The sequence below is a fragment of the Megachile rotundata genome, chromosome 12 (assembly GCF_050947335.1).
Source record: "Megachile rotundata isolate GNS110a chromosome 12, iyMegRotu1, whole genome shotgun sequence".
NCBI classification, from domain to species: domain Eukaryota; kingdom Metazoa; phylum Arthropoda; class Insecta; order Hymenoptera; family Megachilidae; genus Megachile; species Megachile rotundata.
This window is the reverse complement of record NC_134994.1, coordinates 11,226,150-11,248,466: the sequence shown is the minus strand read 5'-3', so window position 1 is coordinate 11,248,466 and position 22,317 is coordinate 11,226,150. Positions and strand designations below refer to the sequence as shown.

General features: G+C 37.9%; 2 protein-coding genes and 2 long non-coding RNA genes across 6 annotated transcripts in view; 2 read left to right on the top strand and 2 right to left on the bottom strand.

Moving 5' to 3' along the window:
• The window catches only part of LOC100880933 (uncharacterized), an 89,944-nt gene extending 84,307 nt beyond the window's left edge, over positions 1–5,637 (bottom strand). The window contains exon 1 of the mRNA XM_076537984.1: positions 5,407–5,637. The gene's annotated coding sequence lies outside the window, so the exon portion shown is untranslated. The remainder of the gene's footprint in view (positions 1–5,406) is intronic.
• Positions 295–5,311, top strand: LOC100879810 (uncharacterized). 2 transcript variants are annotated; one of them, XR_001095604.2, is made up of 7 exons: positions 296–478; positions 569–2,841; positions 2,923–3,018; positions 3,087–3,174; positions 3,248–4,153; positions 4,578–4,640; positions 5,018–5,311. It is a non-coding gene; the product is annotated as an uncharacterized LOC100879810 (long non-coding RNA). The 2 variants fall into 2 exon arrangements; XR_001095605.2 differs by lacking the exon at positions 2,923–3,018 and having other exon boundaries at positions 295–478.
• Positions 5,638–6,122: 485 nt separating the features above from the next.
• LOC105662177 (uncharacterized) lies at positions 6,123–19,789 on the top strand. Its single transcript, XR_001095599.2, has 2 exons — positions 6,123–6,513; positions 6,605–19,789. It is a non-coding gene; the product is annotated as an uncharacterized LOC105662177 (long non-coding RNA).
• The window catches only part of LOC100876425 (LIM domain only protein 3), a 190,215-nt gene continuing 185,898 nt past the window's right edge, over positions 18,001–22,317 (bottom strand). For both annotated transcript variants that reach the window (XM_076537986.1, XM_003702279.3), the window contains exon 6: positions 18,001–20,177. In XM_076537986.1, the coding sequence (XP_076394101.1) occupies positions 20,019–20,177 (159 nt within the window). In that variant the 3' untranslated portion in view covers positions 18,001–20,018. The remainder of the gene's footprint in view (positions 20,178–22,317) is intronic.

Below are 22,317 nucleotides of genomic sequence, written 5' to 3'. Positions count from 1 at the left end.
TGATTCAAATTCATGAAAACTATTGTAGGTTAACATTTATGTACAGATTCGACTTCCTTCTTAAACGTCTCATTAATAAAGATTAAACTTAAAAATGCTGTATCTTATCATTTATTTAAATCACTTCATGTTATATTCATAAGAATAATACCTTCAAAATAAAGAATTATATAAAGTTAGATAGGTTTGCTGAAGTTACAATCGTTTAAATCTTTACGTGTACCAACATAACGAATAAAATTTTACTATACTCGCAAATAATTTACTATACCCACAATTTCGTTTTAGTATGTTAGTCACACTGAGAATTTAAAATGGATCGAAAACAGTAAACGGTAACGTACTTATCGAACAGACGCTATAGAAATATTTATTTTCGAAAACGTGTATGATTATCACATAAGACTTTTATATAATATTAAAATGAGCCAACGTCGAAGACGCGCTGACGATTTTACAGATTCCTTAAACAGCTTTCGTAAGTACATTGTAGTTCATACAAGTATCTCTTAGTTTCTCAAGTGCATTATGTGATTCTACACTTCAATAATCTACTTTTTTTTTTTAGAAAATATAACTGAATCAGTGACTAATTCCAATACACTTTATTCGATATCTCAGGACAGTTTAGATGACTGTAAAAGTGTAAGTAATCACACACGTGATGATGGAAATCACAGTGCTAAACATTCCATTATTTTATCTGGCAATTCTACAAAGCATTTACATAAGCAAGATTCATTTATGTCATCTGTGATAACATATCCATCTACTCCGTCCAAACTAGATTTAAATAAACGTATTGATTCAGTTGAAACCGAACAACTGTGTGACAGAATTCATAATCATAAAACATGTGATAATTCACAGTGTTCTCCAAAGAATGAACAATTAAAAAGCAATGTTATATCTATTTCACATAATGAATCAGAAAATAATATGAAGAATGAAGATTCACAAAGAGATACTAATTATAATGTCCATACAAACAAGTCTGATATAAATTGCTCAAATGAAGACCATGTAAACAGTGAAGTAAAGAAATTTGAAAACATAATTTGTTCTTTAGATAATGAACTTAATAAAATGAAAGAAAGCTCAAAATCAAAAATTTTAAAACGTTTGTCTAACCAGTTTATGAATTCACCACAAAATTTTACTGAAAAATTATTAACTATTATTGAAGAATCTGTTGTCAATAATGATAGTGATGCATGTAATTCATCTGCATTAAATTTGAGTAGATTGACCACAGAATTCAGAAAGATGTGTAAGTTCATTGAAGATGAATCTGCTCCTGAATGGGTTTTGTCTCCACCTTCTATATCTCAGTGCCCAAAACAAGTCTTTACAAGTCCTACATGTGATAAACAAAATTCTGTCAATACTCCTAAAACAGAAATATTAATAACTTCACCTCTGAATATGTCCACACCTATTACACCCATATCTGGAATAGATGTAATGAGAAAAAGATTTTTCAACAAAATATCTAAAAATAATTGTAGTGGGAGTGTTGACAGTGTAGTTAATATGTCAGGAAATGAATCTAGTATTACATCTTTTGAACGTCTGGAAGCTCAATGTAGAAGAATGTTTCCCGAAGAAATGGAAAAATCTAAATTGTTACATAAAAGTTTATCAGTACCCTCTTTGTTAAATATGAATCAAATTAACCACATATGTGAAGAACAAATGGCTTTGTTGAATATATCTGATGCTGCTGATAAAACTCTCAGAAAAAATGCAGTTGCTAGTAGCCCTAATTTATTCTATAAGTGTCAAAATTCTAAAAAATTAGAATCTGATTGCTCAGATTTACAGCAAGAAACATATAACAAATTTAAAAATGCTCATCATGATAAGGTATCATATTCTAAAAAAAGATCTATAAAATTAAGTGAAAAATCTGATATCAATAAAACGCAATCTGATAAAACTACAAGTGGTTATGTGATAGTTGACCCGGATGAATTAGAAAAAACACTACTACAAGATATAGCAGAAAAAAGAAAAAGGTGTCTTGATACAGCCAGACTTATTACAGAAATTAATGCAGATCCTACATCAGTAGAAGCACAAAGATCATTACGTATGTCTCCTCTGTTTGCTGATGATAATGAGTCAGATTCATTGACTATAGATGAAGCTAAATTTCTCAAAACTTTAATGTCTTGTAAAGATTATCAATCATATCTGGAGAAGCAAAAACCTTTCCTTAAATTACTTCAAGATTCAAATTTTAATACTTCTAACAGTACACTTGAAAATAATAAAAGTCCTGATATAAAATATGCAACTCCACATTCTAAAGAAGGGAATTTTAATGTGAGGAAGTCAAGTCCAAAAGTACCCACTCTTAGTACAAACGCGAAATCTTATAGTCCATATAAATTACTATCCAAGGAAAAAAGTAATGAAAAGGAGACAAAAAAAGAAAATATAAAACCGAAACTTTTTGTTACACCAGGGAAAACCCCTCCAAGCCAAAATTGTAAAAGAAAAAAGACATATTTTCCACCTGTGAGCCCTGCAAAAAATACAATGGAAAGACATATTCTGAAGAGTCCTCATGCAGAAGGATTGTATAGGTTGAATTATAACACTATAATTTCTCCAGTGGGAATGTACATTAGAGGTACAGATATGAAGCTAATAAAAAATGTACGTCCTAAAAGAGATAATTTGTTACTGACTCCTGTAAGAAAAAATCTCAAATCAACTCCAAATAAAAATTTAAAACAAAGTACACCTTTAAAAGAAAGAAATGAAACATGTGAAAAACCAACATTGAAAATCACTTTATCTCCAAAAGTGAAAACAAATACACATACACCACAGGTAAATATTCATTGGGTTTCATTATATTTCACCAAGTTTGTGTATCTTTTAATATTAAAATTTTACTTAAAACTTTTTAAGGCAATTGCAAATAATATACCAGAAAATTACAATACACCTAAAAGTCATTTTGTACTCCCAAAAGTTTCATACAAAATGCCTTTACAAGTTAAGACAGTAAGTGTTTTTACACATACATTTTTCTTATTTTACAAAAAGTTATTCATTTTTATAATTTTTGTTAGATAAAAGAAAGCAGCTCCCCTAAAACAGGTGCACGGGTTAAAAAATTGCTGGAGTGTGCACAAAGCAAGGTTGTTATTCGTCATCAAGGTATTTTATTTAATTATATAAATATTTAAGCATCTGTTGAAACATAAATGCATATGTATGAAAATATTTTCAGCCCGTGCTAATACAGTTCAAAAACGGCATAACACTGCTCAGGATGGTGTATATGAAATTCATTATGAACCTGAGAATGAATCTGTTCATATTGAACAGGCAGCTAATAAGACAAACTTTATAGGCAAACGAAAAAATGTTTAAATAACAATTAAATGTTCGCAATAAGTTAAATATTTTATATTTTTATTAAAAGTGGTATAAAGTATTGTGAAGGGTAATATCGATAAATAAAAATCTCATGATATTGTTTATTTCTGTTCTAAGTTTCAAAAGAATATAAATGAAATTTGTAACTTTTACTCCTTATTACATACATTGTACATAAACGTAAAATTTCCTTAACTTTGCTTTCAAATAAATTCTAAAATTAAGTGCAATTATTTGATGCAATGTCAATTATTGAGTTATTACTTTAAGCGGAATTTCTAGAATTTACTCGACGCTATTACGTTAGAATCTGCGTTCTTATCTCATTATTATTGTGTCACGTGTTGCACTTAAAGGACCGTAGAATTTCTTTACGGGCCTTGTACCGTAATCAAAGAATAAAAAATTGAGTTCGAAAAATCATGTGTAACATATTTATCCAGTTTTATTATGTGTGTTGTAAATTATAAGATATCGACAAAACTAAGTAGGTGTATATGATTTAATTATTTATGATGTGGAATGTACGTGGGGTCTGGTAAAAGAAGTACACTCCTGCTTTGCGCATGGCACACATAATCTACGTTGCACACGTCGTCGAGGTGCAGCAGATCATGGAAGGGGGTAATCGATAAATTCGAAGGAGCTCAACAGAGTTCCGAAGTAATCATCAAGCTACCATTGCTGACGAAAGCCTACGTACGACGTAATCAACTACAAACGAAAATGCCGGGACCAAACTGTGAACAATGCAGTGGTAAGGATTTACATCCATTCTAAAAAATTATGTAATTCTGAAGAGTTTAATATTTCAACTGAACATTAATGTTTACAATTTATTAACTGCGTGTTTAAATCATACTTATATTGTTTAAATTAATTAAATTTTATTTCTGATATTGCACTATTGTTATTATTAAAAAATTTTATTGTCAATATATTTGCAAATATAATCACGTTTAATGTCACTAAATCTTAATTATTTTATTATTTATGTTAACTTTAAAAGTTTTATAAATAAATTAATTTAATAAGAAATTGTGCAATATGGAATTTTCTTGAAATTTTTACTGGCATTTAGAAATTGATGAAATAATTCACTGACTAATGTGTTGATTTGCTCATTATTTTCATTAAACAATTAAGATTGTAAATGTAACGTTTTAAAATTCTCTTTCCAGGCAAGTGCAAAGACTGCAAGTGCGACGACAAATGCAAGTGTGCTTCCGAAACTGGATGCGGAGGTAGCTTTTTATTAGAATTACTTTTCGTATTTTTATTTACATGTAACCGGAAATATCGCGTCCTTTTACGTGTACCAAGGCTACTTTTTGTCATAAACAATAGTTCCTTCAAAGAATGTAGTCACAGTTCTAACCGTACCTGTCCCTTTTTTTTAAATTCGGGCAATGACCGACCGTTCAACCATGGCCGTCAGTGTTAGTTGGTCGTATAATCTTGTCTAAACTAGAGTTTCTCCTATAAATTTCTGTACTTTCTACAAATTGCCGGTACATTTTTGAAGCAATAAATGATTTCCTTTTTATGACACCATAACACGTTCATTGCCCGCGACGTATAAAAATTATTGGACATTAAGTGATTCAATTTCCTTCCACAGATAAATGCAGTTGCTCGTCTGGCGGACAATGCTCTTGCAAAAGCCCCTGTAACTGCTAAACAGGACCGAGTCTACCAATAAAGAGATAATCATCGCTAAGAATGGACGTTACGACGAACATTGGATGTCATTATCTACAAGTGCTTAGTAACAGTATTTCTGTGCGCTTCTGTCATTACTAAACAATCGCCAATTACATTCAAGCATTTAAATTACATGTTTCATTTAAAAAATAGGCTATAGTATTATATGCAAACTTGTTAATAAAAATGGACTAATTTAACAAATATAAAACATGTCTTTATTTCAGTTTTTACGTAATTCCTACGTTCTTCGTAGGAACTATGACAATAACATTTAACAAGGTTAACAGAATAATTAACAATTACCTTTTTCCTGCAAGTTTCAATTCTTCATTTTTATAGTTTCACACTTTATATGAGTGCGCAATTTAAAAATTACCGTTCACTGACGCAACTCACGCAACGGAAATTCAACGAAATATTACGTATTAGTACCGGAAGTCCACCGCCAGGTGGGAGTTTCTCGAATCGACAATTATTTAAATTAATTATCATGCTTTCAAATATTTATAATATTATTTTGTAGATATCACTAAAAGTATAGAATCTTTATTTGTACTATATAACATATAAATTTTAAATTTATAATACGTAATTCATTAGTGACGTCACTGACCGCTAGATGGCGATAATGGTACTATTAAAACTTCTCTTGATACTGAATTAAGAAACGCAAAAAGAAAGCTTGTACGATAATTCGATACGATATTTATAGAAATATCAACAGCAATGAGTAAATGTTTTGAAACGTCAATTTTATCATCCAACCATAAACCATCATGGCTTACCATATTATGGTTCACTAATTTCGATGCTCGCACACAGAGCGCGCCAAAGAGTTAGTTAAAATTTCATATCAACTGTGTTTATGGGTTACCTTGTTTTTATCTTTTAACTTTTGTGTGATTAAAAGCAACATATCATTTACTTCAATTTTAATCTCATTTTACATCAAAAGATTAGTTTATAAAATAGCTGCAATTATGTTTAAATATGTTTATTCTGAACCCAGCTCAGTAAGTAACACTAAATATTTATGTAAGTTATATAGGTTATAGCTGCTTGCAATCAATTAGAAATCCTCGAGGTCTCTTTCGTGCTCTAACTTAATTATCCAGTGTCTAAAAATATTTCACGAAAGATATGTTATTCAAGTCCCTTAGGTAATTGCAAATTCACTGGAAGGATTTGTCATTCGCATTAAATATCAAGCAAAGTGCATTCCGTTTCCTGTGTTTACACAGACAATGTTGATACTTGCCGTTTCGTAGAACAGAGAGAATGATTGAGTTCGTTGGTTGCAAACAGGGTTTACGTACCTCTGTGCTGTTCAACCAATGAGGATTCAGTTGATCGATCTCTTGCCATTCCTCGTTTATCGAGAACGTAATTCAACGCAAAGACGTTCCTGTGGTTCGTGAATGAATAAATACCTTTCTTATTAAATAGCAGTTTCAATCGATACTTTAATTTTCTAATTTGTAAATTTTCTATTTTACCACAGGTCATTGGTGAAATTCGATCGTAATCTAAAGTCAAGATCGAAGAGGAACACCGATCTTGAAGCGATCACGAATCGGCAGCGTACCTTTAATTGATAACCCGATTAATTATGCATTCGGACTTTGAGCGCAACACCAGTTCGCCAGTTCAAACAAGGGTGGCAAGTCGTTCGGAATGCGGCATGCAAAGTGCCGGCATTGCGTGCACGACGGCTGTGAGCTAACGTGGCTTTTGTTAAAAGCGCTTAAATTTATAATGACCACGGTTATCGAGCGTCACGATCGAAAAGCACCGGTTCAAATTTAAAGATACGTTGCAAACGTCCGCTCAATCTCGCGAAGCCTTAGCAACAACCTTCGACGTCAAGTTAATGGAATTACAAAACGACATAACTTCCCGAGTAATTATTTCTTCGGTAAAAATTTTTATCAGCCACTTTCACGTGCATTCCGAATAAAGCGGTATAACTTACTAGGAAGTAGACGGAACACGCTTTCTTTCTCCCGTTGCAAGCGAAAGAAAAAAGGAATTATAGCTCACGAAGGCCTATAAACGCGAGGCGTAAGAAAAGCGACGAGCAACGAGGGGCTAGCAACTTTCAGCTCGTGAACGGGAAAGGTTCAGACCGTTAACGACACCCTGCGCGGCTTTAAAAACTAATATTTCCATCATTGTTAGTTTTTACGACGTGGCGAATAACGTGGCCTCGTCTCGTTCGTTTAAACGAAGAATTACAGTACACCGTTGGGCTCGTCTTTACTTATTACCCTGCAATTAAAGAAAAGACACACAAAAGTACAATGTGAGACTTCAGTTGCATGGTCGCGTGCAACAAGGTATAATTTAATTTAACCTACATCAGAAAAATAATACATCACACTTTTTTATACCCGTAGTTGATGCATTTATTTGCCAGTGTTCGTTGCTCTTTCTCGTAACCCCAGCAGTCCTCGGCAGAGACGGCGGTGTAAGACTTGAAGCTTGAAGGTGAGATCGTTAGCGCGAAGAGTGTGACTTGGCATTGTGTCTCGGAGTACGTCTTAAGTGTTAGTTTATTGTTACCCGCTAGCCGGTGGGCAGGTTGTTCTTCCATATTTAAGCTGGTCCATTAGTGCTCACCGGTCGCGTTTATGTTTCCGAATGCTGTGTGTTTGTCCCTTGAAATAGCGCGCTGCACAGTCGATATGTCTGCCTCGCACACGTTTTGACTTTACCCTTTGTCGAGAAACAAATTCCTGCTGAAAAATTCTTGGTAATCTGTCACAATTTCTTACTCTTAAAAAATCAACTTGGAACAGTAATGTTACTGTAACCACCAAATATGACTTGGCTTATTATCACATATACTGACAATTGTCTGTATCTAATGTGTAGCTTTGTACGTAGATTAAAGCAAGATAAATTGGATCCTTATCACGAAGTCAATTGCAGAAACGTAGCCCGAATCAGGGTCCTTAAGAGAAGGAAAAGGTAATTTTACCGACCGAGGACACGCGGTAGGCGGACTCATTAAACTTTTCGCCGTTTCATCCTTCGAAGGAATCGTGTCGAGAGCAACGGCTCCCGCGGGAATACCGGTGTGGCACGATTATACCGACCGCCATGAGAATCAAGCAGAGGGAAGGATTATACGAAGAAGGGTTAAAATACTCCTCTTTCCGTCGCGCTACAAGAATTCGAATGCTTCCAAGAAGGGTGACGACGAATTGAAGAATTCTTTTGTTCTTTTCGTGACGTCTTCCGTTGTTTTCGCTCGTCCAGCGGGTCTAATCGGACGAAATTAATGTCTGGATGTTGTTGGCAGAAGTTAGTCGAGACGCCATCGGTATACTGTTACAGAAACGGAAAGAGGAAAAATGGCGAGCCGGTAGGGTGTGGAGTTATAAGTTTCCATGTTGGTATAGCTTTTCTTGCTCGCTTGTCGCCCCGTGTTTCTTCGTTAATGTAATTGACTGCCGGTGAAAGCGTCGATCTGGCAAGTAGTAGATGATACATGAGACCCAGCATGCTCGGTTTCCTCTGGCCGATGTCGCGTCCAAGTTACTCGTCCGATTTATCGAATCGACGGTAAGGCGATACGATAGACGTATCGAATTATACGCGAGCCAGGATGCATTGAGTTCCAACCGCAGTCTTGAATCGCTTATTCTCTGATTACTCGTTCCCCGCTGCGGTAGGCTGTGCTTCATTTGCGGATGAAAAATTGTTTTTGTCCACGTCGCATCGTTTGCTCTACACTCTAGTTTCGTTTTTCTTTATCTGCACAGAAGCCTTAAGTTCTTATTTGTCATATAATCTGTACAAGTTTGGAAAAATCTGCTCTGAAGGTTAACAATCAGCAGACTGGTTACTTATGAATTTAGAGTATATAGAAGTTTGCGAATTTGTAAGATCAGTATAATGATTTGTTTTCGCAGACAATATATTATAAACGGATAAACATGATAGGATATTAGATATAAAATTATCTAAAAGTCCGTGCAATTTGTTCGCACCTCGAAACGTCGAATTTTATGAGAAGCATTAATTCGCTAAAAAAATTTTGAAATGCATCGTTGCTCGAATAAATCTGGCCGATTTTTGTATTATAGAAACGATAAGCCAGCATGGAGAACGGTGACCGTAAAATTTTAATCCCTATACCACGGTGGTTGCACCATCGGCAAACCCAGCCCCTGAGCAAGTTTAATTCTTGTGGGTCCCATCGGTGACTTTATCGCAAGAAATTGCCACGGTCCGGAAACCGTCGTTACAGCATCGTTACCGTAAGAACTTACTGGCGAGCATTGTTACGGCTAATGTTACCGAACTTAGTTAACTTTCAGTTTTACCGCCGATTCGGATTAAGAATTTATGGTAACGACCGACTCTTCGGTTTATTCTCCGCCAATGGAAGAACACGGGAAAACGTTTTCGACAGACACTTTAATCACGATGGTACTCCTCGATGTATGTTACATTCGAACGTGTTCTTGAATTTTTCAGTTACCTGTTTATTAACAGGATCGCTGTGTACGGAATGTAACACGTGATTTTATCGCTTCAGAGAATTTATTTTAATTTTAATATCTCATCTGATACATTTTATCATTTGAACTTAACCCCTGGCATTACGATTTATTTGTCAGGTGCGTCAGTCAGAAGTAACTACAATATTAAAATGAAGAAAGTTGAAATGTTAAGTTAATTTGTTAACTATGCAAATTATGATTGGACTCCAGATTGTAGTGTATCAAAAATTTGAGTAAAAATTATCACAGCTGAAGTACGAGTACCTTACGAGTCAAAATGGTGCAAGAGTTAATATTGTTTGAGATACTACTTCAGATTAAATATCTCCTGTCAGGTAACCAACCGAAAGCAGTAGTTTTAATTACAACATGATTTATAACAATTTAAGTATTTGAAAAGTAAGACCGATGAAAAGTGATTATCCATCGCAATCAGTCGTAAAGTAATCAGGATTTCGCGATCGCATAGACGATTTTACCGAATTCCTGTGTAACACGCCATTACGGCCGGGGAAATTCGAATTGAAGCAGATTACCTGGCGGAAATTAGTCAAAACTAACAAAAGCCTCGCCGACCCTGTGGCATTCAGCGGTCGCAATCGCGGCTGGATCGCGATCCGCAATTCCGCAAATGGGGCGGTTCGAGCCTTCGAACAAAAGATGTAATAATTCTGCCCCTGTTTTCCAGCTACACCCCCTTTTCACTTTCCCTCCCGTCCTCCTTTCTTTCGTCCCTTCGCTCCGCCACGCTTCACTTTCTCCCTCCTTTTCCCTCACTCGACCCGAAGTCTCTCCAACCCTTGCGAGAAACCCTTTGTTTGCAAAACAAACAAGAATCGTTTGCTCACAAGAGTCAGGGACCACGGGTAGCAGAGGCACCCGAGGTTCGGGGCGAAGCTCGCGAGCGTGGGGGCGCGGAATTTTAATTACACGAATATTATCGAAACGCGTTATAATTGCATTATTGGATTTGGAAACTGACGATCAAACGATCCGGCGATTCGCGAAAGCCGATCTGTTAATAACTCTGTATACATGCGTCGAATGTTTTCTAGGTTTCGCGTGTCAGTTAATCGGGAGGCAAAATATTTAATCGATCGATTGAAATATTTACCAAATCGTTTGTGTAGTTTTGGAAACACGTGTAAACGATTAAACAGCTACCTCGTCATCGACTAAGTATAGACTATTTTGAAAAAAATATATATTCATTACGACAGATTTAATTTGTTTCGTCATGCTTCACGTTTGATATAATCGAGGGTGTAGTCCCGTGAAAAGGCTATCGGATAAAACGCCGAATCGGTCGGTGATGAATGAATCCGTAGCTTTTTAATATATCGGCGTCATAAAATGTCGCACCGGTAATCTGGAGGGGCAGGGCGGACCCGCGCATTGTAAACATTTTAATTAAAACCTGTGAAGGATATTTAATTTCAAATAATTAATGGTCGCTCGTCGAAAATTCATACATCCCGGACAAAAGCTATCGCCCTCTAGATTACTCTTGATTTCATTACGCGAATCAACAATCGCGTCTCTGACGGCTATTAAGCATCCCTCTCTTTTTTTATCGCCCACCCTACCGCTGTCTTTCGTTGTTTGCCGACAACAATTTCGTTCGTCGAAACGACCTGTCGACATACGTACTCGAAACTTATTGGAAAAATATTTATGTATTTTTTTTTATTTTCGCTCGATAGCGTTCCTGTTAAACGTGCACCCCGGAAACAATGCCAGAATAAACAAGAACGATCCGTCTTTGCATGTTGACTCTTTGTCCCTGCATTTCCGTTCGATTCTTGATATGTAAACGCCGTTCGCTTCCCCTTCGAACGTTCCCATAGACGTTACCCTCCCGGCACAGATTTCTTTCACCATCCCCATAACGTAGTCCAGTCACGAGTTCCACTGTCTTACATATTTATGCAGCCTGGAAAATGAGACAATACCATAGAACCAAACCGACGAAGATCATTCGATGCTGAAACGATTCATATTCAAGAACTGAGCAACCATCTCGCATTATTACGAAATTCTACTCTTATGGGAATAGAACAAAATATAGTTTCAGTACTATTAATATTAACCTAATACATTGACAACATATATTGATCAAGTATAATAGTGAAATTTCTCCACAGAAACAATAATTGTTACACTGTTCATTTAATATTAAATAACAGTATTAGTCTTCTGCCACGTTGGTTTAAAAAATAAGAGAAAACCGAAGTCAGCCACGACATTAACGTGATTTGACGATAACCTTTAAGGGTTAAGCTCCGCTCCGAAGCACCGCATTGTAGGCATTCTGTGTTCTTTTGTAAACCATTTTCCCCGGATAACGATTTTATGGTTTGCCAACTGTAGGAAAAAAACATGTACTGCACAATGACGATGTAGCAGCGTATTGTGTACCTTTTGACCGTACTTACGCGCCCGTGAAACTCGATTTCATCCGGGCCGGCCGGAAGGGAGAGCCCCCGTTGAAAGACGAATATATTCGCGCATTTCGAACTGCGCGCCAATTTTCTTTGAACAACGGCCGCGTCTCGCTCGCGCGCAGACAATGCACGACCGGATTCAATAAAACCGCAACAATAAGGGTGAAAACGACGGCGTGGATCTGGCTGGCAGGGACCGGGCGAGGAACAGAGGGGGTGGTGGTTGTAGCGGCGCGAGAATGGGAAAGCGGAGGGTAATTTGAATGAAGAGACAAGAGACAATGCGTGGGCGAAGCCCAGAACAGAGGAGAGGAGGCGGCGAAGGTGGGTGAAAACAACCGCGGAATCAAATTAGAGACGATGGGATGGGCCAGGTGGAAGTACGAGGAGGAAGGGGCTCCGCTGTGGAGAGAAGCTTCGGGTAATTATATTTACAAGTGGCAGAATCTCGAAAACAAAGGAGCTCAAGATTGCTCGATTCTGTCGGGAACTCCCTAAAGTCCTCTTTTTTTGGTACTTTTTCGGGAAAATCGGTAAACCGATACTGCTTTATCGGAGTGCTACAGAAACGTTACTTTTTAGGTAGTCGGTGTCAGATTCTTTGGATATGAATTTTTGAGAGAAATGTAGGTCTGTCTTCAATTTTGGGGGTGAAGTATGTAAATTTAAGGTGCTTTGTTTTCTAAATTTTCAGACCACCAAATTCCCTAATTTTCAAATTCCACAGGTCCCAACCCTTATATACAAAAATTCAAGTTCTCATATTCCTTCAAATTCAAGTCCTCAAGTTTTCATATTCCTACGACCCCAAATACCTGCATCCCTAAACCTCCACATCTTCAAATACAAGTATTATTCTCACATACCCCAATCTCTACACCCCCGAAAATTCTTAATTTCCCAAATTATTAAACCCCAATTCTAATCTCCCAAATTCCGCAATTCCACCCTTCTAAGTTTGAAAACTCGTATACTAAAAAGTAACCTAAGTCTTCTATCCTACAGCCGCCATTTTCTAGAGAAACCATCCACCACAAAATAAACCTGCATTTAGTAGAAAAATATGTTAAATTGTATTTCATGAAGGTTTTATCGGACCGATTTTTTTTAAATTAAATTGTGTAACACGATTGAAGGAACGTCGTTCAAATGGAAACTGTAACGAGTTCTTTCGCGGCGTGATTTTTCAAAGGTTTCTGTTGCGAAACCTTTCGATTCCCTCGTTCATCGATGTGATTTAATTTCACCTTCGAAATTGTCGGACTCAAACATTTTTCTTCTATTTCGAAATATTATTATTCAAATACTGAGAACAAAAATATGAGAATTACTGAAAATTGTTGGAAATATCTGAGGTAGATTAAAAGGATAAGTGGGCAGTTTCCGAACAATCGAACGTGTATCACTTACAGTCTTTCATCCCCTATCGGCTTTACATTTCTCAAGGATCGTTTTCCTATTTTCATCCCCCTTCCGAGGGTTCCTCTGACGGAGAGAAATTGAAATATTTCAAATATCACTGGAAAGTATTCGAAGAGCAGAAAATCTTTGAATTTCTCCAAACTTTTGTCTCTTTGTATAATTCACCCTTTGATTTTACACATCGGACTATGCTGTTCTTTCAGCGGACAATATTATGACAACGTTGTTCAAATTTTTTTATCCAATTCACACAGGTACTATAGTTGAATTCTTTTCGTAGAATTGCATTTTTCTGTTTCATTGATGTTCCTTTAAAAATATTTCAAACGTGTGCACCGCTCGTCAGTTTTTATCATTTCGCTCAGATATTGAGCGGATATCGCATCAGGTCTTTTTTGCTTTCAAATTAAATTCTTCGTTTCGACCCGTAAATTTTATCGTTGTTAAAAATGGCAAATGTATCTCCCACAAAACGTCTCTTATATTCGTTGAAAATGTGCGATAGTTAATATTCTGAACGACAAAAGTAATCTTTAATATAATTAAGAGAATTTTACTCGGAATCAAACAAAACGGAATTAAATGGCGTCGGTAATAGTTATCGGTGATGCAAATGAAAAAGTGCGAAAAAAGTGAAAAGGTTTTATCGACGAACGTGCAGGGACATTTGACGCAGCCCTTCGTCCGTCGCTTTATGGAATTTTCGCGCGAAACGGTCTTTTTTAATTGATGCAATTCAAACCAGCCCAGCCAGCAGGGCTGCTCGTAAAACTTTTCGTCGTCTTTCGCGCCGCTCGAATTTAAAGTTCCCAAAGTTTTCTTCCGCCTGCGTTTTATTTTTCATTTTCGTCGTAAACGATGCCTTCGGGAGATGTACACGGAGTTCGATGGCAAAATGAAAATAAAAACTCGCGTTCTGTAAACGATTTTAAACTGAAAGATTCCGGCAAGTCTTCAAGTTGTTGGGAAAATTTTGCGAGGATGTAAAGAAAAGATTAAACGTTACCTTCCGATATCGGCAGAGAAAAAAAACAACCCCGACACGAAGAGATCTTCGCGTGCTCATTTCGGCATAATGAAAAGCTTAGCAGTTGGTTTAACTTGGCCAAGGATTAAGATTACCTCGTTTTAAGGGTGCCAGAGCAGCCGTGGAATTTCTACCTCTTATTTTTCCGCCTCCTCGCCCTTGCGCTGTTAAAGAGCGCTCGCTAGGTATTTCTTAATTAGCGGCAAGCATCTCGCTACGCTCTGCCATATTAATTAGTATTACTACAAAAATTCTATTGTCGCTGCATTACTTTCGAAAATTTATAGTTTACAAATTTTACAATTTTCAATTTTCTAAATTTCCACATTGCTGAATTTCCAATCTCTTAAATTTACAAATCCTAGATTTCTAAATTCCCAGATTCTAATTTTGTCGAATTTCCAAACTTTAAATTCTCCAACTCTCTACTCTTACATTCCCAAATTCCCAAATACCCAAATTTCTAAACCCTCGATTAAAAAATCCCCAAATCTCTAAAGTCTCAAAAGCTATTGCAGTACATGTTAACACAGGTGTATCTAGAATTTAGGGAATTCCGGAACGACATCTTGTATCGTTTGGAAACGTAGCTCGTTGAGCAAAGTTCGCTCAGAAAGTTTGCCAAGGCGTAGTAAAACCATAGCCGGAAGGTGGTGGCAGAAGAAAAGGAACTGCGAACGAGAGAATGGTTATTTGAGCAGCTAGCCTTATACTTCGACAAAGAGTCTGAAAGAATGGGCAACGGGTGTAAGAAACGAAGAGAACAGTAGCATTGAAGTGGTCGGTTTCAAGCGAGAAGAAAAATATGTAATATCGCCCAGGGCGTTTTAATAAACCGAGTTGGCCAATCAAAGCGGGAGTTAAGGAGGCTTTCTTGCCTTTTTAACGGCCACTTTTACGCGCGTTTAAATCACACTTCGCGCCACTCCTAGTCGTGCGGAATAATGGCAGCGAAAAGTGTGCGAGCTACGGAGAAGAAGAAAAAAATATCCAGGAAAGCGTAGAAATATTTTTATGACTGAACAACTGCGAGATTGAATGAAAGCGAGAACGAGGGAAACGCGGTGAACAAAATAAAAAGAAAAAAAAAAAGGGGGAGACAGGGTTGCGACAACGGAACAGAGGGGGATGAGAGGTTCACAGAAGGGACAGAGAAAAGAAGGAAAAGACAGAAAAGATTGGTTGCTTCGTAACCGGTGTATGCACGATACGCTTACGATGCCGGGTCAAGAGAATAAACGCACGCACACGAACGCTTCCCGTGCACCGTCACAGCGATAACGTATACACGGTCCGTTGGACGAACGTAAAAAAATGCGAAAACTTTCGCATTTCGTCCAGCCTCCATTTTTATTCGCGTCGGTTTTTTCACCGGAGAATCGTCCCCGGGAACGTCGCGTCGCCGAGCAGGGACACGCGCGCTCATCGGCCGGATATTATTTCAGTCGGCGCATATTTCCGCAAATGAATTTTATGAAAACAGTTTTTGCTCTTTTAATTAATCGCTCTTCCGTCGCCGGACCACCCCCGACCTCCCACGCGCTTTCAGCCTTTCTCTCCGTTGGCCCGCGTGTCCACTCTTTCCGTCATTCCGTCGACTCATGTGGATCACCGGACCGCGCACACAGCTTTTAATAATAATATTGTTTCAAGGACCACGAGGAGCGCGATACGCTCGTTCTTCCCTTTTAATCACGTTCAACGGATGGAATACGATTTCGAATGCCTATACTTTCATTCTACCATATCGTAACCGTGGAAAAATATATTCAATGTTTATTATCCTTGCAAGAATATTTTCCCTGCAAATTTTTTACAGCTACAGAAACATTAATTTATATCAACATTCCGGCACTGGTTAAGAAGTATGATCAGAAGGGGTGAAAAATCTACTAATAAATTTCATGTTATTTTATACAGACTTTGCGTTTAAATTGAATTTAACTGTCGGAATGTTTTTACTGCTTTAATTAAGGTCTACAAAATGATCCCACAAATTTGTTATAATCTACTAGAGTCTACCTTCAGATACAATTGTTATCATCTACTAGAGCCTACCTGTTCAGATACAATTATAAAAAAAAATAAAAAGACACAACGATATCCTTAGATTTTTCTGAATGTCTAAAATGTTTTTACTGCTTTAATTAAGGTGTACAAAATTATCCCACAAATTTGTTATAATCTACTAGAGTCTACCTTCAGATACAATTTTTATAATCTACTAGAGCCTACCTGTTCAGATACAATTATAAAGAAAATAAAAAGACACAACGATATCCTTAAATTTTTCAGTATTTTGTAGAGGTGTAATCGATGGTACGAAACGAGGTGATAAAATCCTGTCCGGTTAAGTTGTTCGCGGTTGTCCGTGACCCGAACGCATTAAATCGGTCTACGTGATCCGGCAGAAAGTTTCGCCAGTATTTGCAGCGAGGTAAAGTGGCGCTTGTACCGACATTTTGTACAAACAGGAATAATCGCGGACCAATTAGACGGCCGACGGCAGGGGGTGTTTCATAGTTAGGCGAACCTTCGAGCAGCTAGGTGCGCCGCGGATAATCGCGGTCATAAATAACATTTATCGGAGGCCCGTGGTCTAATTGCCGATGATTACCGTGGGCCGCACGAGAAAAATTGCCAATTTACATCGAATGCTCGCCCGAATACTTTCCACCTACCCTCAGTTTACTTACTCCCCAGACGTTTGATCGTAGATAAGCGGTTCCTTTTACAGAATCGGATCATACTTTATTACCGCGATCATTCTTTTCTCGTTGCACCTCACAAATTATAGTCACCCGTTCGAAACCTTGATTTATACAGGGGTGGACAGAAACGTTTATTGGATCTTTTGATGATGGAGTTGGACATTTCAGAATTTCGTCCAATTAGGTTAGGTCAGAATTTGATTACGTTAGTTCATCATTTTAAGATTAGTTAGGTCATCATTTTGACATATTGCAAGTTATGAAATTTATGAATCTGAATATTTAGAGCTTTGGGAATTTCAAGATTTACAAAACTTAGGACTTAGAAATTTAGACATCAGAAAATATTTTAGAATTCGACTTACCTTAGGTTCGACGTATCGTGTAAAGTATCTTCAAAACTCACCTTACGATCAGCCTAGGTTCCCGTTTCCGCTTTTTGTCGGCGGCGCGAATACACAGGGGTTCGCGTTCACGCCCGAATAGAGTTGGATCTCGTTCTCCTGAATACACAATGCGATTTATACGAAACGTGGCGTATAAAACACAAAGGACCGCGTATGATTGGTAAATTATTGAGCTATACCGGATTTGTCGGCCAATCACGTAGCTGCCTTAAATAATTCAGAGGAAACGCGAAGGTTGGAGCGTAGGGTAAACCTCGGGAACGGGGATGCGAAGATATTACGAGGCGTCGACTTTAAAGTCCTACGAATGCGTTTTGAAATCAATAAGATGACATCTCTTCGTCTCCCCGTTGTGAGAAACCAAACAACTTCGAGTAACATCGAAACAGTAATTTTATTGATGTCTCTATGATAGAACTATGATACAATACGTGTCTATGCTAGCGAACTTCCTTCCTCGTTCAAAATGCTTCTTCTTTACATGCATTCGAGTTGGACTTGCTTGTAGTCCTGTTATATAAGCAGCTTAGATACAATTCTGATTCGTTCGTCGATACTATTTATATTAGATTATCTCATCCTTAGGAAATTAGGCTAACAAAGGGTTCACACGTGGTTCGTTAAAAATAAGTGTACCAAAATTATTTATGAGATGATCTAATATAAAATCGTTCTCTACTAAATCGTAATCTATGCGAATTATTTGATTAGACAAATCGGTTAGTAGTCGTACGCCACTATACAGTTTAGTTTCCTTTACCGATCATTACAATTTTCATCTCAGAGACGTTTAGAAACTACGCGAGTAATAACCTCTTACAAAACATACGTTTCAATAAAAAATAATTGTCCACACGTTGATCGTCACAGTGAGAACTGACAAGTTATTAACAAAGGTAATTCAGTATTGTCTCGACCTTTCAAAGTTCCCTTACTTCTTTAGAATTTTCGGACAACATGGCGGTCAACGTATTAACCGAGAAAGTCTGACAAAGACGTAAGCGTATTACCGTTCGAGAGATCGCGAAACTCTTTCTGCGAGCGTTGTCGACAAATCTCCCGCACGGAGAAGGAAATAAAAGATTTTCGGCCGCTCTGATAGCGCCCGACCATGCCGGGAAAGAGAGAACTTTCGACATAACTCAGCCTCGTTATCTGACTCGCAAATAAGGCAACGGAAAAGTTCGTGACATCAATCTGGCCCTCTAGCGAGAGATTCGAAGTTGAAACAATGCTTAAGTCACCCCGTAACGTATGAGCCCCAAGGGGGTGGCTCGGCTTGGATGCCGAAGGCCAGCTACCGATTCGATCTGCCAAGCTCGACCTCGCTCACCAATTTTACCCCGTGGCCATTCCTCGAGTTCTACCTCCGGTAGTCCGTTGGTCCGGTAGTCCGGTAAAGCTAGATTTACCGGCGTTGCCCGCAACGGACAGCAAAGTCGACTACAAGAACGGCCAAACTTTGATCACCCCTGAGCATTTGGTTTACCCGCGTGCTTCAACATCGTCTTATCCTTCTCTCTCCCCCCTTCTCGTGTCGTTCAACATCGATTTTTACATTCTAATTTAGCTGGCGAAATTCGAACAATTAAACTTCCTAAAACAGCACCAATAGCCTCGCGCGATTTACTGACAGCCTTTCAGTGTCGCCTAACGACGGGTTATGATGTATACTCTCTATAAGTATTTGCACTTTCATCAAACATATAGTCATACAATTATTGGTACCAGAGGAACAAATTTTATAAAATTATAAATTTAGAATTTGTAAATATATGAGGAGCATGTATGCTCATCATTCTTCCTTGAACTAAAAATTGTCTTTCATTATTTATTGTTTCGTTGCTCATTTTTTATTGGAGCCATTTTTTTAATATGGGATTGCGCTGGTAACAATTTTCTTGCGAGAAGTATTTTTGTATAACTAAATGAGTGGAAGTTGTGGGTCATGTGCATAAAATACTTATGGACAGTATCCACGATAAAGTCGCGCGAGTAAATTATTCAGTACAGTCTGGTGAATTCAATAATTCACCGGTGTTAAAATTATCACGCGATAAGTATCTTAATGTCTAAGATTCCGAAGGAATAGGAGTCTCGATAATTGTAAACGTGCATCTATGCGTGGTTCCTTAACACGTTGACTATAGTGACCACAAACAAATTTCAAGTAAAAAAGTGACAACAAAAGTACAATTACATTGTAAAATAAAACGCTGCTATTTTGAACAAGTATAATTTTACGCGCCTTATCAACGTCTTTCAACCATCAAGACGCGTAACGTAAATTTTTAACAGCTTCGAGGATCTACGATAGTGTTAACAGAAGTGTTAAAGAAATTTGGCAACGCGATTCGCGATTCGATCGATACAATAGGCGTTTACTTCGTTTGTCATTTGGTATCGTAAGGTGTTTGTGTATTGATACCGTTTAAATTATTCATGGGGTTCAGAATGTTATTGTTGCTCAAGCTCGGTAGCGCAGGATACCCATTGTGGTTATGGGTTGTTTCTCCGTTTGCTTGTCTCTGCGGGGCTCCTGGTGATATTGTCTGCAAGACAAAAGGATCACGAAGTTATAATTTGTTCACGAATTATAATGTTTTACATACAATATGTTTGCATGTCAAGTAGTCTAATAGGCAAGGGACTCAGACATTATGTCTATTAACTCATTCCTCGCATGACACAGCATTTTCAATGGTTAAACTTTCACCAGAACAAAAATTTAATCAACTCATCACATTGAACTTCTAAGTAAATTCAATAGATGACGCTTTTGTGACATTTAGTCAGTCAGAAAGCATAGTCAGTCTGCAGTTACATATTGATCTACCTTTGACAAATAACGTATCCTAACATTGCGTGGTCAACAATGTTCATCAAAGATTAAACAAATTTTATAATTTGCAACACGATTCGACAAAATATATACACGTATCATATAGTCTCTGAAAGCAGAACATAAAAGATAATGTAGTAAACGTTCAAAGTTGTGGTCGAGTCTGATGTCCAAATAAAACCTGGCCAATTAAAGGTTAACAAAAGCGTGTATTCTCTGTATGCATAACGTATTAACAGTTGGAAGTGTAATTGTGAAATGGAATCGTTCTCAAATATTTCCTGCAATTAAGTCAGCTTCAGGATTCGCTTAAATGGCCGATAAATTTAAAACTCTGAAAAGAGCGAACGGAACGTGCAGTGTCCGTAATTACGTTTGCAATCAATCGGCCGAGCACCGCTTTAATCTGATTCGAGCAATTATTCACGACAGAGACTTAAAGCACGGCAAGGGGGTAGGCGTTCTTGCGAGCGAAAAGGGGTTGGATGCCACTAACGAATTCGTTTTAGACGTGGTATCCTTGTTCCCGTTCCGCTCGGTTCTGCTCCAAAAACAAAAGGCCAGAAGAACTTGTATCTCAACTTGGGGCGTTTCCTCTCGATATCCTCTCTCTTTTCGTTGCCGTTCTTCCTCCTCGCTTCAGTCACTTCAGTCTCTATCCGCGAGCCATATTCGCGGGAGAAGGAGAGCAAAGCGCTCCATGGGAATGGTAGAAGATACCGCGGGGAGATGCTGCTAGGATAGGTAAGTGCCGTTGAAAACTTCGAACTTCGTATCTCCGGCTACGTTGTTCCCTTCACCATCAGTTTCTCTTAGTTTCGCCGGCAAAAGGTGTTAAATTATACAGGCTTAAAATTCGGCAGACCGTGCGGCTGACGGCGCCGTCTAACGGATCCTCTCTTGCCATGATTTTACCTCGTAACTTGATCATGGCCAACTTCCATGAACATTTTCATGATTTTCGTCTGATGGAACTTTCTACCAAAGTGGCCGAACTAGCTTCGTCGCGATAAGAAGCAAACAGAACCTCTATTAATAATTCTTCCAAGAAGCGACACGTTGAGTGTCCTCGAAGGTAAAAAGAATTCTCGGGGACAGTAATTAACTCGTAAATAATTACGATAAAAATGACAAAGCGCCGCGAAAGAAATGCTTTATCACCGCGGTAGACCCTTGCAAGGATTTCTAAATCTTCGTTGCCGCGGAACCCTTTTTAACCTTCGTACACCGTTCTCTCCCCTTCCGTTCTACCCTCTTTCTTCCTCTCTATTTCTTTTCACCTCCCTACAGCCAAGAGGCCGCACGTAATTAAGAAATCTGCGTGGATGGCTCCGTTACTCGCTACCACCGGTTAAATTAAGTCTATGACTTATTCAAGTTTTATCTACAATTGCCAGAGGAATTACTGTCCCGTGGATTTACCGTCTTTGTAATCAAACGACACGGAAACTTCCGAAATGTCTGTTACAATTCGGTAAGTTTAATATCCGAAGTTTGAAGATTGTCGAATTTGTCCGTGATAAATATAGAGAGTTTTGTTGTTTAGAGCACTATTAAATGCACCGTATTCGGTTGAATTTCACGCACAGCTACCGTGTAGTCCCTTGTACACCAGCGGGTAGAAGGCTCGCATGGGAAAGCTCAGCTTGCGAGCTTATGTGAGATTATGAGTTTAGTTGCGAAACAACGCTACGTGTTCCGACTCTCTTTTGTAACGATTATTACATAGAGTGCACACACGATCAAATTTAATGAACCATCTAAATGACATCGTGTAATGATGCATGGTTTATGAGAAAATGTATATCCTCAGGTTCATTTTATTATCCAGATAATTGTGTTGTAGACTT